The 15,194-nt window shown below is 37.6% G+C and overlaps 1 protein-coding gene across 3 annotated transcripts in view; it reads left to right on the top strand.

Moving 5' to 3' along the window:
* The window catches only part of LOC131693200 (ribosomal protein S6 kinase alpha-5), a 111,328-nt gene that overhangs the window by 18,728 nt on the left and 77,406 nt on the right, over positions 1–15,194 (top strand). For all 3 annotated transcript variants that reach the window (XM_058980833.1, XM_058980835.1, XM_058980834.1), the window contains exon 2: positions 8,624–9,639. In XM_058980833.1, coding sequence (XP_058836816.1) covers positions 8,832–9,639 — 808 coding nt within the window. In that variant the 5' untranslated portion in view covers positions 8,624–8,831. The remainder of the gene's footprint in view (positions 1–8,623; positions 9,640–15,194) is intronic.

Genomic DNA, 15,194 nt, shown 5'->3' with positions numbered 1-15,194 from the left:
TGATTTTAACGTTGAATCAGTGCATTAAAGGCTAACAAATGCTTAATACGTTGCAAATCATGCCTGGTTCTAACCAGAATATTTTTTATGTAAATTCTCGTAAGAAAATCTTCAAATAATCACAAAATTTAACGTAAAGATGGTTTGATGCAACGAACCAATCATGAGACGAAACGGCACGAGAGAGAAGAGTTTAAATAATTCAAAAAAGCGGCTAAATGAATGATCTCGCAAGTTTAAAGATATTATTCGATTTTATGTTAAATATAAGGATATTAGCCGAATTTTTTCTGTAATGATTTTTTGATAACCTATCAGCCCAGCGTATAAAATTTTATAGGTTAGGTTTTCTCGCAACAAATCGTTCCAAAGTGGTTATTTTATTTTTTCCATACTTAATTCGGCATAATATGAGGGCTCAGTATTTTATAAATTACCAAAAAAATAGACATAGCTGGGTTATAATGGGTTAACTTCCTTTGTCCATCCTACATAACTAAAAGCAACGTCAGAATAATCTTAAGTTGTTAGTTTCCAGACAAATTAAACCTAATGCCATATCAGTGCAAAAAATCGCATTCAATCGAACCGTCCAACAGTCGTCTAATCCAATTTCCAAGTACAGGATCGATATGAAATTTTCCTGATAGACTTATTATGAATGAAAAACGCGATCGATGATGAAGATTACATTAGCAATCTGGAGAGAAACGGTAGATCAAATAAAGCTTTACCGCCTAAAATTACATTCATATTCAACGTTTCTAGTGTGATTAGTTCATTTTTCATCAGAAAAATTCAATTTGCGGAAGATTTTACGAAAAATGCTAAGTGGGAAAATTTGATAGAAATCGAAAAATTCTGAGCATATTGATCCAGTCACCATCCACACAAATGATGTCTATTCATTTTGTTCACGAAAGTGCGCGCTGGCAGCTTTCTGGTTAAGTGGGCGACTTCAAGTTTTACTAAAATCGGAAATGAATGAGAGTGCCATGTTTTAAGTTTTTGGAAGCGACGACAGTGATGAATAGTTTTACAGGATCTCACTATTCTAGTTAATAATATTGTACCCATGTCTTAGTTAATGAAACTTTCTCTTTCCACACACTTAATATTTACTTTTTTGGTTATTTTATTGGTGGGACAGTTATGCGTAGAATTTCAAGAATATGTTAAAAAGGTTTGTTATTTTTTGTGATTTTCGTCATCAAATAATGTTTCGTATCGGATATCAAAGACTTTGGAACCGGCACACGTATTTTTATGGAGTTGGGCGGTTTGAGCCTGGGTCTGTGGCTTTCGACTGGCATGACCCATTCTCGTTCGGACTGGTTGATGTGTTCCTACTTACAAATGAATAGATCAATTCGCATGAATGGCATAGGAGATAACAACAGAGAACTGGAACAAGACAATAGTTGATTCAATTCGAAGTTTGTTTAGTGATGACTCAAGCGCGCTGACAGGAGATCGTTTCGCAGGAGTAGATAAACTAGAGAACAGACATTACAGTTTCGGAACCAAATATGCGCTAAATTTCATCCTCCGGACCGGTGTTCACAGACAGTCCGCCAAAATAGTCTTTGGTTTAAATTTTGTTTGCAGTTTGGCATGAACAACAACATATTAAACATACAATACTTAGAACATACGGCATCTCTTCCAATTCCAATTGTTTACCACGGATAATATGTGAAAGTGTGTTAGTTTATCATGAAAACACCCAACCTAGATTTTTTAGAATTCAAGCAAAATGTTATCATCAATTTCCTTAAATGGGACTTAAATTGGGTAACTTACCCTACATTTTGACTGTTACTCAACAATGCAGGATCCATTACCTTGATTGAATACAATTGTAAGATTGTAGGTCTGAATTGCTTGTATAAATGTACGAATTTACAGGAGGTTGATAAAATTGGGTACAAAAAGTTCATAAAATCAGGGGTGCATAAAAACGGGGGTGCATAAATGTTGGAGTTTATAAAAACGGGTCGAAACTGTATCTTCAATTAGGGCACTTACCATTAAATACCATTGCTGTCATATGATATAGCATGCTTTGTATTATACATCACCAAAAAATGGCAAATTCGATATTTTTTATATTTTGCAATATTTACTCAAAAAATAGTTTGTTTTGCTAAAAAGTTTATATAACTTTCTAACGAGAAAAGCTAGCGTCAAAATATCTGAAAATATTTCTAAAGTGATCCTAATGAAAAATCAAAACTGCAAAAGTTATATAAAGAAAACCATTTTTTAAGAAACACCCTATACACGACATAGAATTCCAGTGTCTTCGACAAAGTTTTTTGAAATTTTATTTACTACAATTTTTTGGAAAAGAGCGAAAATATCTCGTACCATTAAAAAGTATATTTTTTGATTAAAAAACCACCCCACCCGCTATTTAAAATAATACAAGAGTATTGTAAAGTGCAATATTTTATCATGAAAACCAAGCAATATTTTTATATTGTTCATCGTGAGAGTAATTTAAACATATTAGAAAGGGTCAATTCATGAAAAACCAAATTTCTAATAAAGCTTTTTAAGTTTTCTTTTTTTTTTCAACCTATCCTTCAGATGTTTTTGAAGACGAATATTTTCTTCTAACACACCAAAACGATAGCTTCTATCTTAAAAGGGCGTTCAAGAGTGTTTTATTTTATATAGGAGTTTCAAAGTAGAACTGAAACATTCACATTCCCAGCAGAACGTTTTGTTTTAAAATTTAAAACTGTTATACGACGCCGTTCTATTTGTTGCTGATTTTTAGAACTGTGTTTTAAATACATGCAAAGCTTTCAGCACAGACACTAAGACCCGATAGACTGCGGAAAAATAAATTTGAATGCAGTAACGCTGAAGGTATGGCGAGACATGAATTTTAAACTGAATTGAACATCCGCTAAAACTGCTGCTGGGGACAACAAGTTCTGGTTTTAAAATTTGCAGTTTTGTATTATAGAACTGTCAAAATTATGAATCTAGAGCTGAAACACTCCTGAACATGCCCTAAGTACTTATAATATCAAAAATAGATTTTTTGAAATCAATTTTATGAAATTTTTAAAAATATCGTGTTCGCCATTTGTTTTTTTTGTAAATACAGTAGGATGTAACCAAAAAGGCTACAATATTTTTTTTTTTGGTTGACAAAACTAACACCGTGTCAAAAATGGAACCTTACTTAAAAGCTTTTATTTTGAATTTGTGGCATTATAAATGTTACAAGAACAATGCACCCGGTTTTTTTACGCGGGGGATACGTACCGCGTAAAAAACCGCGTTAATTGAAAAAATCCGCACAAAACACAGCGTTTTTCGAAAACCCGCGTGAAAAAAACCTCGTTAATTCGAAAATCCGCGTAAAAAACCGCAGTAATTCGAAAATTCGCGTAAAAAATCCATCAGCAAGGACATAGAATATTTTTAGAAGTTTTTTTACATGGATTTCGCAAAAATATTCTGAGCCCTTTGACTTTTCCCTGAAAAAAATTCTAAGTCCTTTGAAATGCAAAGAACTTAGAAGTTTTTTTTTGTGCGGATTTTGTAATTAACACGGTTTTTGCAACAAAAAATTCCTAAATCCTTTTGAATGCAAAATACTTAGAAGATTTTGGGAAAGATGAAAGAGACGGATCTGGAAGACTCCATGTGGCCCGCACCTCAACAATATGGGTATTTTCGAAATGGACTTGACGAGTAGGTGCCAAAAATTGATTAAGTTATAGCAAAATTTGTTGAACCGGAAGTCGTCATCTTGGAATTCAAAATGGCGTCAAAAATCAATTTTTGGAACCACTCGTCAAGACCATTCCGATAATACCCATATTGTTGAGGTGCGGGCCTTATGGACTCTTCCAGACCCATCTCTTCCATCTTTCCGAAAATCTTCTAAGTCTTTTGCATTCAAAAAGGATAATTTTTGCAAAAACCGTGATAATTGCGAGATCCGTGCAAAAAAAAAACTGCCAAAATTTATTTACATTTAAAAAAACTTAGATTTTTTACGCGGAGTGTTTTTAGACGGTATCCGCGTAAAAAAGACCTCGTAAAAACCGCGTAAAAACCTGATCTTAATCATATGAAAATATGTTAAATGAAACGAAATGATAGAAAAAAATCAGCAAATTTAATTTTATTTCATACTATGTTGCGTTTCGGCTTCGCCTCATCAGAAACCGACACTAACACATTGTCGGAATAGATTAGCGCCGGCTTGACGCAAATCCCTTAAAACTAAAACACACTATGTGTTTCAATCAAACGACTGATCAAACGTGATGTCCCGTTCGAGCAGAAGTTCTGTTTATGCCGATGAGACACAAGTGAAGCCGAAACTTGTCTTGGCTTAGCAGGCCTATGCGAAAGCATAGTTAGCATAGCATAGTTAATTTTATTTGCTATGCCCGCCCCCATAAAAAATAGTAAATATGACTCATGTTTGGAAATAAAGTCAAAAGTAGAAATGTATAGAAGGAACAGCTCATGTTAAAAAGAAGGAAGATATCCACAGAATATTTATGCCAATAATATCAAATGTTATGACTACAACAATAAATAAACAGTATTCAATTTAAGACAAACCTATCACATTCGTTACTAATTAAAACATATCTAGGTATTTCTCTATTATGGTCGAATAGAATGGGCCTAATGACATTTGGCAAAAATCCCTACGAGCTACACGGCATTCCGCCAAACGGCATTTCACCAACAGCATTCGGCGAAATGACGACCACCCACGCAACCAACACTCGCGATCTCGCAAACATGATCTGAGCGCTTATAAATTTTCAAACTCCCGCACTCGCGCGATCATGAATCGGTAACTTCCGGAAGTCTCCATCCTCGATACCAGAAGTCTAAGTCCATGTCTTCTATGTCTTTTATAGCAACGGTTCTCAACCTTTTTCATACCACGGACCCCTTAGGAATTGCCCTGGGTTGCTGCGGACCCCCACAGATAAACATCGATTTTGTATGGTATCAATATGTTTTTGTCAGTTTGTTAGGAAACAAGACTTGAAATTCTAATCTGCACTCGGGAAATATATTTTTCTTCGCGGACCCCCAGCAATAACTTTGCGGCCCCAAATAATAAAAACGAAGCTCTCATATCCACTGGATAGCAAACGGCGATATGACCAGAACTCTAGTGATATGGGGTAACCTGTCAGAATGTGAACCGTACCATGAAAACTAAATAATGACCACACGGTTACAAAATTGAATTTATACACGCGAGCACACACGACAAACACGTTAGCATACAAACGCTTATTGAGATGATACATTATAGTACACAAAAGTTTTGATCAATTCGCTTACCCAAAGTTCTGTAAAAAATCGCAAAAACAGTGATTTTTTTTCTTGCTGAAACCTTTAGCCAAGCCGCCCCCCCCCTTAAGTCCATACATTCAGTTGGAGCAATCAAAAAATAAGTCTCGTATCCACTAGGCACAATTACATTCTTCTAGCATCCGAACCGTACGCCGAAAATTATGTATCAGATTAGCGATCATCCAAGAACACACGAATATGCGAAAGGTACACGGTTATGAAATAGAATTTATACACGCGAAGTTACATACACGTTAGCACACGCAACATACAAACGCACACGCGATCGAACACGTTAACGTACAAACGCTCGAGCCCTTCGCGATGATACACGCGATCGCGAAGTTTCTACGCCCGCACATATCAGAACCATATCACATTCAGAGCCCGCTGCAATTTGTCTTAAGCAGTATTTTTGTGGGTTATATTTCTCATCTTGTTTGCAATTGGTCGGTGTTAAGTCAGACCGGACTAAGTCGCTAAACATCAAAAAATGAGATAATTATAGCATTGGATAAAGAATTTCGTCAGCCGTAGTGACGAAAGTTCCGACATTGCGTGTGTAAATGAAAACAAAAGTTATAGCTACAACTGGTCGGTGTTAAGTCAGACCGGACTAAGTGACATTGTATTGATATCGAGAAAAACGAGTTTAAAGTTTGAATCGCAGCACCCTTTACGTTATAATTCGAAATTATTTTTTGCCTTAATTTTTGCTTATTTTAAAATATTTCAAATCTGGCTAAAGTCGAATATAGGTGAAGAAATACTTTATCCAGTGCTATCGTTATCTCATTTTTTAAGATTTTGCGACTTCGTCCGGTCTGACTTAACACCGACCAACTGTTTCACAGCTTAGCATCGATTTCTCCCTTCATTTAAATTTTGTTGCATTAATTTCCCGCTTTCTCCGATAAAACCTTCTTTTCGCGGGCAGTGAAGCCCGTATGATGGTTTTGGCGAATTGGAAGGCATCTTCGACGACCGACATTCCTTCAGGCTCAATAGCGCTCGATATGTATATTTAACATCAACGATATATCGCGCGATCCAACTAAACAACACTCGGCCGTGACCGATATTCCCATGGTCTGATCAGGTGAACGTAGGCTATCTGTGAGCGATCTTGAACAGGTAAAAATGATTTCTCGCTCCGAACTTTTTACGAAAAATATCTTGTCTACGTACCCGCACGGGAAGTAGAGATTAAAGGTGTAGTCTTCGACGCGGGCCTTAATGGAGAAGACCTGCTCGTTGCAAACAATTGGACCAAACAGCTACCCATTTAGAAACAAAAAACGGTGTCGAAAATCCAGAGCGAATCAGAATGATACTTGCAATAGAAAATGCTCTTTCGACATATTCGCGCGTACAAATTAGGTGGGGAAAAATTGAAGCAATGTTTTAAGAAACCCTCGGAGAAGAAATGCTAAAGAGAGTTACGCCACCGGGATCGACTAATTGCTACGCTCCTTTGTTCACTAAAGAGTGCAAGTCTCACAATCCCATTGAAGGAACATCTTCCAATGTACCTATAAATTTTCGAAAGAAGAAAATCATTTTCTGTCCTAAGCTTCCTCGTAAAGTCCCGAGTGTGCCGCTTGATCGGTCTTCAAATATAATAACTCGAGGAAGTGCTGTTACAAAACCAAAGTAAGTAGTTTCTGGACTCGGAAATCTTAGAAACTACCACCAAAAGCCTCAGGTGTTTTTATATTACAGCCAGAGATTCAACTTAGTACTGGGCATATGAACACAGTTTTCTACTAAATGACCCTTCTTGGGCGATCGTATCTTTCGATCGTTAATTCATCGAACGATGTCGAAGTCACCGATCCTTTGAAACACTTAACTCTTACGACCCCAACCTCTCTTTCATTGAAAATGTTAAATTTCCAAATAATGGTTCTCAGCCGCGTTTCAACCACATTTAATGCGGTTTTTTGGAAACGATCGCGAAATTTGTCCAGTTTTAGAAACCGATGTCACCGATATATTGTTGGGAGTACTGGGGTTACCCCCCTTTCCGAAAAACAAAAAAACTTTCATAGCGGTCTTCAAACCAGTCTTGCGACGCACAAAACGTGTTGATTTTGAAAAAAAACTAATTGACCTGCATTCTGAGAGTTTTTGGTCGAAAACAACCCGGGGTATTCCGGGAACCTGGCTGCGGTAAAGGGGACACTTTTCGACTGATTATAAAACCCTCCTTGTGGGGTGTCAAACTTTATAATTTTCCAAAACAAGTGCACTGGAGACCATTTTGAGGGTTTTTGGTCAAATTGGACACACCCCGGGATCTTCCGGGAACCTGGTTTATCCGGTAAAAAGAGACGATTTTCGACTGGTTGTAAAACTCGTCTTGCGACATTTCAAACCGCATAATTTTACAAAACAAACACATTGAAACACATTTTGACAGTATTTGGACGAAATTGCCACAACCCGGGGAGTTTGGTAAAGTTGGACACACCCCGGGATCTTCCGGGAACCTGGGACACACTCCGGTGTTGCGGGAACCAGGTTTTGAAACCCTGTCTTGCAGCATGTAAAACTGCATGAATTTGCGAAACAAGTACGCTAAAAGACATTTTGAGGGTTTTCGGTCTAATTGGCCACACTCCGGGGTATTCAGAAACCTGGTCCCCCCGGCAAAGAGGACAATTTTCGACTGATTGCAAAACCCGTCTTACGGCAAGTCAAATTTCATGATTTTGCTAAGCAAGTTCACTGAAGGACATTTTGGGGGTTTTTGATCTAATTGACAACACCCTGGAGTATTCCGGGAACCTGGCTCCTCCGGCAAAGAGGACAAGTTTTAAAACCTGTCATGCGATGTGGCAAACTACATGATTTTACAAACAAATACACTGCAAAACATTTAGAGTTTTTGGTCTAATTGGCCACAACAAGGGATATTCCGACAACCTAGTTCCTCCAGTAAAGAAGACACTTTTCAACCCGTTATAAAACCCGGCATGTCCAACTTCACGATTTTGCAAATGCGATGGTCTACTTTCATGTTGTTTTCACGCAAAACTGGTTTCACAAAGGACCGAGAATACTTTTCATTTCAGGAAGAATCAAATTCAGCATAGCTTAGTTGACCGGAGTATATATTTTGTTGAATACCGCAACAAACCTACTAATTCGCTACTAACAACCTAGTGACTCGACGAATCCTCGTCAGACTAACACGATCTACCGAATGAAATGAGTTATTTTAAAAGTCTGCCAACCAAATATATTTCTTTTCTCTCTTTTATAGATTCCACCCTGTATGGAAAGTTAAACGTGAAGCTAAATTGAAGAAAGAAAATATTGCGGTGAAAATTGTATAAAATAAGAAAAAAATCTTAATAATGTTAGTGCTATGAGGTGTACTAGTGGTCCATAACCTAGAAGCAAATTGAAAATAGTTCTTCCTCCAGTGCAAAGTGTCGTGTGCGTATACGAAGAAAATCACCCCATCCGCAATGAGTCGTAATCGCGCCAAAGGTGGCGCAACGACGTCCGTATCCAAAAAACACCACGAGGAATATTTCTCTGCCTCTTCTTCCGCCTCCTCTGCTGTAGTTCATCAAAGCCTGATCAAAGATTTGAAGATTTCGTCCGGTCACAGCAGTGGTGGCAATAGCAGTAACAGCAGCAGCAGCAGCAGTAAACACTCCTCACGGCATCAGCATCGTTCGCTGAAAACGGATTATACGGGGTACTACGATAACATGAAATACTATCCGCAGCAGTCGGCCGAACAGAAGCGTAAAGGTGCTTGCGATTCCATCGAGCCGCCAGAGCTGATCAATCTAATTGTGGCGGATCAGCAGCGGAAACTGTTGCAGCAGGCCGCTGCAAAAAAGAAGCTGCAGGAACAGCACACAGCTGTGAGCAGCAGTAGCCACAGCAGCAGTCACAACAGTAAGTATCACCAGGTTCGGGAAGCAGCGGTTATCATCGAATCGGAAGAATCGGATAACGGTGCCGCTGCTAGTGGAAACGATAGTGGTAGCGATGAGGAAACGACGCATACTCATCGGGCTCACCTCAATAAGCAACATCAGCAGCAGCAGCAGCAAATGCATGAGAACGGTGCCGATCATGAGGAGGATGACGGAGAGGAAGATGACGATCAGGAGGAGGACGAGGAGGAAGAAGAAATGCAGAAGCTGCCAGATTCGCCGAAAAAGCGAAACGAGAAAAGCAGCAGCAGTGTCATCTATAACGGAACCATCATCGATAAGGATGGGCTGGAAATGATCAAGATCTCCACTATCAACACCAAAGGTGAGTCATTACTATTTTTATTATCTCAAATCTTATTAAAAAATCTGAAAAAGTGACATTTACGCATCCATCATTGTCTTTGATTTGGTCTCATTGCACAAAATAATAAAGCTACAAAAATGGTAGCACTGTGAGTAATGGTTCTGGTTCAATTCTGAACCGACTTGGCTTTTTCGACGATCACTATTGTATTGATTCCACAGCAAGCCTAACTCGAGATAAGATTCTCGGTAGGTTCCGTTATCTTATTTCCATTTTAAGCCAACTGTGTTTTCATCTCACAACCTATAAGGTGGCAACCATAAATTCCACATCATAAAAGACTAAAAATAGCATTCATGGTAGTTTCCCACAACATAGACGTGCAAAGCGAAACCGAAAAAAAACTGCTTACACTTTCAACCGAAAGCTTTCGCTTCATTGCCCTTCTCTGTTGTGGCCTTTGGCGAAAACGTGTTGAAATTTCCACCAGCCACAAAATCTCAGTTGGGCGGTGAAGGTATTGAATTTCATACCAAAGTGTGCGCGCGCGTGTGTGTGTGTATAAAGTCGAGTAACAGTAGTAGCAACATGCCGTGTGAGAAGCGTAAGCGAATCAAAGCAGGAAATTAAACAAACCGCTACGATTGCATCCGTGTCCGTGAGGCACAAATCAACTTCGTAAAGGGAAAAATGTAATACTACTTTGGTTGCGGAATCGGAAAAATTCAACGAATCGGATGAAAGCTAAGCTTTTTTTTAAACTGCACCAGTGCTGCCAAGTTTATTAGAAGAGGAGCAGACATTAATTAGCTAAAAGTTTTTCACGTGTTGGTAGTTTTGCGTGTAACGTGGAACATAATGTAGTGCGATGAGTCTACTTTTGCATTACCTCAAATAGCATGACGGAAATTTTGTTGCACTTGATACGAGCTTTCATTGCACTCAAGCACCAATATTTCATTTATTTCCATCCATTTTTGTTGCTATAGAAATTCTTAGAAACGAAGCTAATATATTGTTATCAAGCTATCGGTATTAAATCGATTGAAATCTGAGTAATTAACGAAATAGTGCATAACACTCCCTAATAGGCTCAAAATAGGCTAATTATCCTATCCATCGTTTATGTTTCCCAGCAATGCATTGTCAGTAGAGTATTTGTAAAGAATAGCACAGCTAATTGCTTGTCAAAATTCTATCCATCTATATTTTCTATCGAATTCTCTTGGTACTTCCAGGAAAAAAATAATTCCGTATCGGAGTTTGGTTCACATAATTTTAAATTTCTAACCAGTCAGGAATAAATGATCAGGAATTGGTTTCCACTCTGGCTCTTTGAAGTTACAAATACAAAAAAGTAGATAAAGTGCGGTACCATGGATTTGTACCACGCACGCTCATCGCAAATGAAAAGTTCGAAAAGGGTCTTAAAGCACATTGAACCATCAAAACAAAATGGTGGGCCCTCGTACAAATTTTTTTTTCGAAGAATCATGTTTAATTGCATCAAAAAATACTTGTTGGGTTGGGTGAAAGACAAGATAAATAAATAACCTCTTAAACGAAAAAAGTAAATGGATTGTTTGAGCTGTTCATGGTACCGATTTTGAATACACCAAAGACCCGTTTTTATCAGCTCTTCTAGTGTATTTTTGGTTGACAAAATAGGGGCACCGACAACAAATATTAATTTATTTCTTTTAATGAACCGAAGCTGTTGAAATATTCAACATTATTCGGTAGACATAGCCTCATAATTCTGACTAGTTGACGAAATCGGGTCGAAAAGTTGATTAAATTAGGGGATACTAAAAACGGGTTTTCACTGTACATGGTTTCTAGAAGTGTTCACAAGAGTTAAAATCAAAATTTATTTTTATTTTTCAACTTCAGAAGGAAGGGCGTTTTAAAAAATACGTCATAAAACGTCAATATTTCAATATATTTAAGAAATCGATTTTTTCAGGAACAGAAAACTCATATGCCCCCTTAATTGCTCTCTGGAATCGAACTACGAAATTTATTGATAAATTTCTTTTGCCGTATTGCGTTGCGTTGTGACGATGATTTTGGAGGATTGCACACTGACTTCCTCATGGTTGACTGCTGATTATCTAGAGTTACTTAGTAAACTTCAACAGCAACAATCATGCACGGGAAAAAATAAAGGATAACGTAGACGGGAGGTGTTAATGCTTCACCTACTTAACGGAAGGACGACGACTCATCAACTCTTCCATAGGTGTCGCGGAGTTGAAGGTTTCGAAGGGCTTAAACCTAGTACTCCAAGCAAGCGATGCGAGTTAGTCTCTTTGAGTACACGATTACTTAAAAAAAGATTTTGTTTTGTTTTTGAGTTTTTCTTTAACTCTGGGTAACCGGCTACCGACACACAGTGGATCCACTCCATGTAAAAACTGGACAAAACATCAAAAGTAGTTTAAAATAACTGAAAATATCACCTAAGGGTTATTGTGATGCGCTTAACTCGATTTTGATTAAATTAGGGCGCCAAAATGAAAATTAGACAGCCTAGGGTGGCTCTAAAAGTTTTTTTTATTTCGCGAAAATGAAATTTATTAATATTTCAAAACAGATACTTTGTAAGTGATATGAAACGTTTTGATTTCCTAGGGTAGTCCTTAGTAACGATTTAGCTAGGTTAGTTCCAATTTATCGAAATCTGTTGACTGAAAAATTATGTGATTTTATAGTTTTGTTTGTAGATCTTCAGTCCAATCTGAATACCATCGTAAAAAAATCATCCCTTCATAGCTCCTTAAGAGATAATCCTGATATACTAATTTATGAACGTATGCATTTATAAAAGATAGCATATCTTAACTGTCGCTCTACGCATAATTGTCCCATGTGTATAGGGAATCCCATAGCACATGGGACATGTATGCGTATAGCGGCAGTTAAGGTGTTTGATAGAATACCTTAAATTCTTCCTTTATTGGTTTATTTATTTATAGTTATTGCCAAAGCTATTAAAAGATGACAGATTTATTTGATTTTGATGAAGATCTCTAATCATGCCCTACTCTGCTCTAATCACAGTTGCTCATACGATGCATACTGCAGCTAAGCCGCTCAATACTCTTCCATTGATTTTCAATTCCAATGATGATATGAATATCTCTCCTTATGGGTACTGACTTAGTTTTTCGTGCAAAAAATATCCTGAGCATACTTTGCTACATGAAACTCTCGTCAATTTGAAAGTGAATTATTAAGGGAGGTTTTGAATTGGATTGTTACTTCTGAGAGATTCAATAGGGAGTTTTCACTTGAAAATAAATGTTGCATCACTGGCCAATAACCAAAAATCGGGTAGAAAAGAACACATCACACACTCACGCGTTTAACACACATCAGTCACCTGTAAAGCTAACGGACAAAACCTACCAAAGAGATAGGATTTATGGAAAGATATAATAATAGTATCAGTTAGTTTGCATCGTTGGCTTCTATTTATTTGAATTTTTCTGTACTGCAGATAAATGTGAAAATGTAGGAACACGAGCCATAGTTGCAAGACGGTTAAGGCATACTTATATTTGTATCAAGGAAATCGGCCCAAACCCCGAATTTACAAGCAGCGTTCAGAAAAAAAAATCCACCGGTGAATAAAAATATAAAACTTCATGAAATCAAAAAATGCCATGCGTTTCCATGAAAAACTAATTTTAACAATGAATGAAATGAACAAATATCAACCTTCGTCGCAAAACGGTGCAAGGTGATACTATGATTTTTAAAAACTCTATAAAATGCTACGTCAGTTGTACTAGTTGAGATCCTTCAACACGCTTTTACCGATAAAGAGATGAAACTCTGAATGCAAATAAGTCCGCATTGAACAACATAGTTGCATTGATTTCATTGGTAACTTTTTAAATACCGTAAACCAGGGTGACTTTGATCATCGGGGTGACTTTGATCACTCGAAACTTTTTTCGTAGATCGCTTATTAAATCAGAATAGTCTACAGAATCATTTTAATTTGAAATGATTTTTACTCTAAACTTATAAAATACTGATTTGTTATACTTTTTGAGTATATTGTTCGGTTTTTGGGTACAAAAACTTGTATTGTTCGGTTTTTGGGTACAAAATTTGACTTTACCTTATTTTCACGAAGCTTCGTAAAATGTCTGTTTTTTATAAAACAAATAAATCTCAGATTTGAGCAAGAGTAATACATTACAAGCGAGTTTTTATTTTCCTTTAGAGTGGGATGTTCCAAATTTACTTTTAAGAGTTTATTCATTTTAAATACAATTTTTTGGGAAACTAGTTCCCTCTCGCAGGTTGATGGGATTGACGGTATTGTAAACATCATCAAGCCACAATATATTCAATAGAGTTATCTAAATATAAGGACCTTCGCTCTTTTTAGTTTTTATTTGTACCAAGTTCTACTACTAGAGGTTAATTAGTTCTCATGTTAATATTCCACCAAACATTATGACTACTGAGGATTTGATTTATATAAGAAGCCCGCTTCAAGATGTTGATTACAATACGCCTCGATAGTGGTGTGTCGGGGAGGCCGGGAGGGCTGATATGAGCCTTTTGTCTATTCTATACCTTTCCTCTATTCACCAGCTCATAACCAACAATCAACCAGTAACAAATAGATAATTGAGAAAGGATGTGCTATGTGTGGTGATTGGCTATTCAAGTATTAGTAGTGTTTGAAGTACTAATGTATGTCTCATGTGATGATCATAACTTCAGCTGTATCTTGTACCTATCTAATCTATTACGTCTCTCATATATTGTCTTTTATTTCTTCTTTTCGAGTCCTATACTGCCATTCTACACCCGCCTTCAGCTGGGTCAACAAAGATGGTGATAGTGAACGTCTTAACACTCACACATTCTCAAACGCGGTCTCAGCGGGAACCTACAAAAATGCCATCGTGCACGCGATTACGAATCGGTCATGTCCGAAAGTCTATCCTTGATCCTAGAAGCCTAGGTCCATGCCTTCAGCTGGACCATTTAAGAAAATACGCCCATACCTATTAGACAACACGTCTCATGGCGACATGACCGGGAACCCTATCGATATAAACGATCCCACTCTCTGCCAGAATTCAAACCGCGCACTGAAAATTTAATATCAGACTCACGGTTCGCGCAACCATTCAAGAACATACGTTACAAAATCACGTCAGCGCACAAACGTTAGAGCCCCTCGCGATTTTCCAAGCAACATACGAACTCGCAAACATGATTACACCCCGGTGATAAGGTGAAAATCTCAGCACTCATAAACTTACCAACACGATCTCAAGTGTCAACCTACAAACTCCCGCGCTCGCGCCATCATGAATCGGGATCGTCCGGAAGTATCTATCCTCGGTACAAACAATCTAGGTCCTTGTTAATTATTAAAAAAATAATAAAATTGAAAAATAACTACCATATCCACTAGACAAAACGTTCCATGGCGACATGACCGGAAACTCTAGTGATATGGGGTAACTCTCTCCCTGTCAGAATGTGATCCGTACACCGAAAACTAAAGATCAGAATGACGGTCCGCGAATATATGAATC

This window comes from Topomyia yanbarensis, chromosome 3, assembly GCF_030247195.1.
Source record: "Topomyia yanbarensis strain Yona2022 chromosome 3, ASM3024719v1, whole genome shotgun sequence".
In the NCBI taxonomy this organism is placed as follows: domain Eukaryota; kingdom Metazoa; phylum Arthropoda; class Insecta; order Diptera; family Culicidae; genus Topomyia; species Topomyia yanbarensis.
This window is presented reverse-complemented; position numbering and strand designations above follow the sequence as displayed.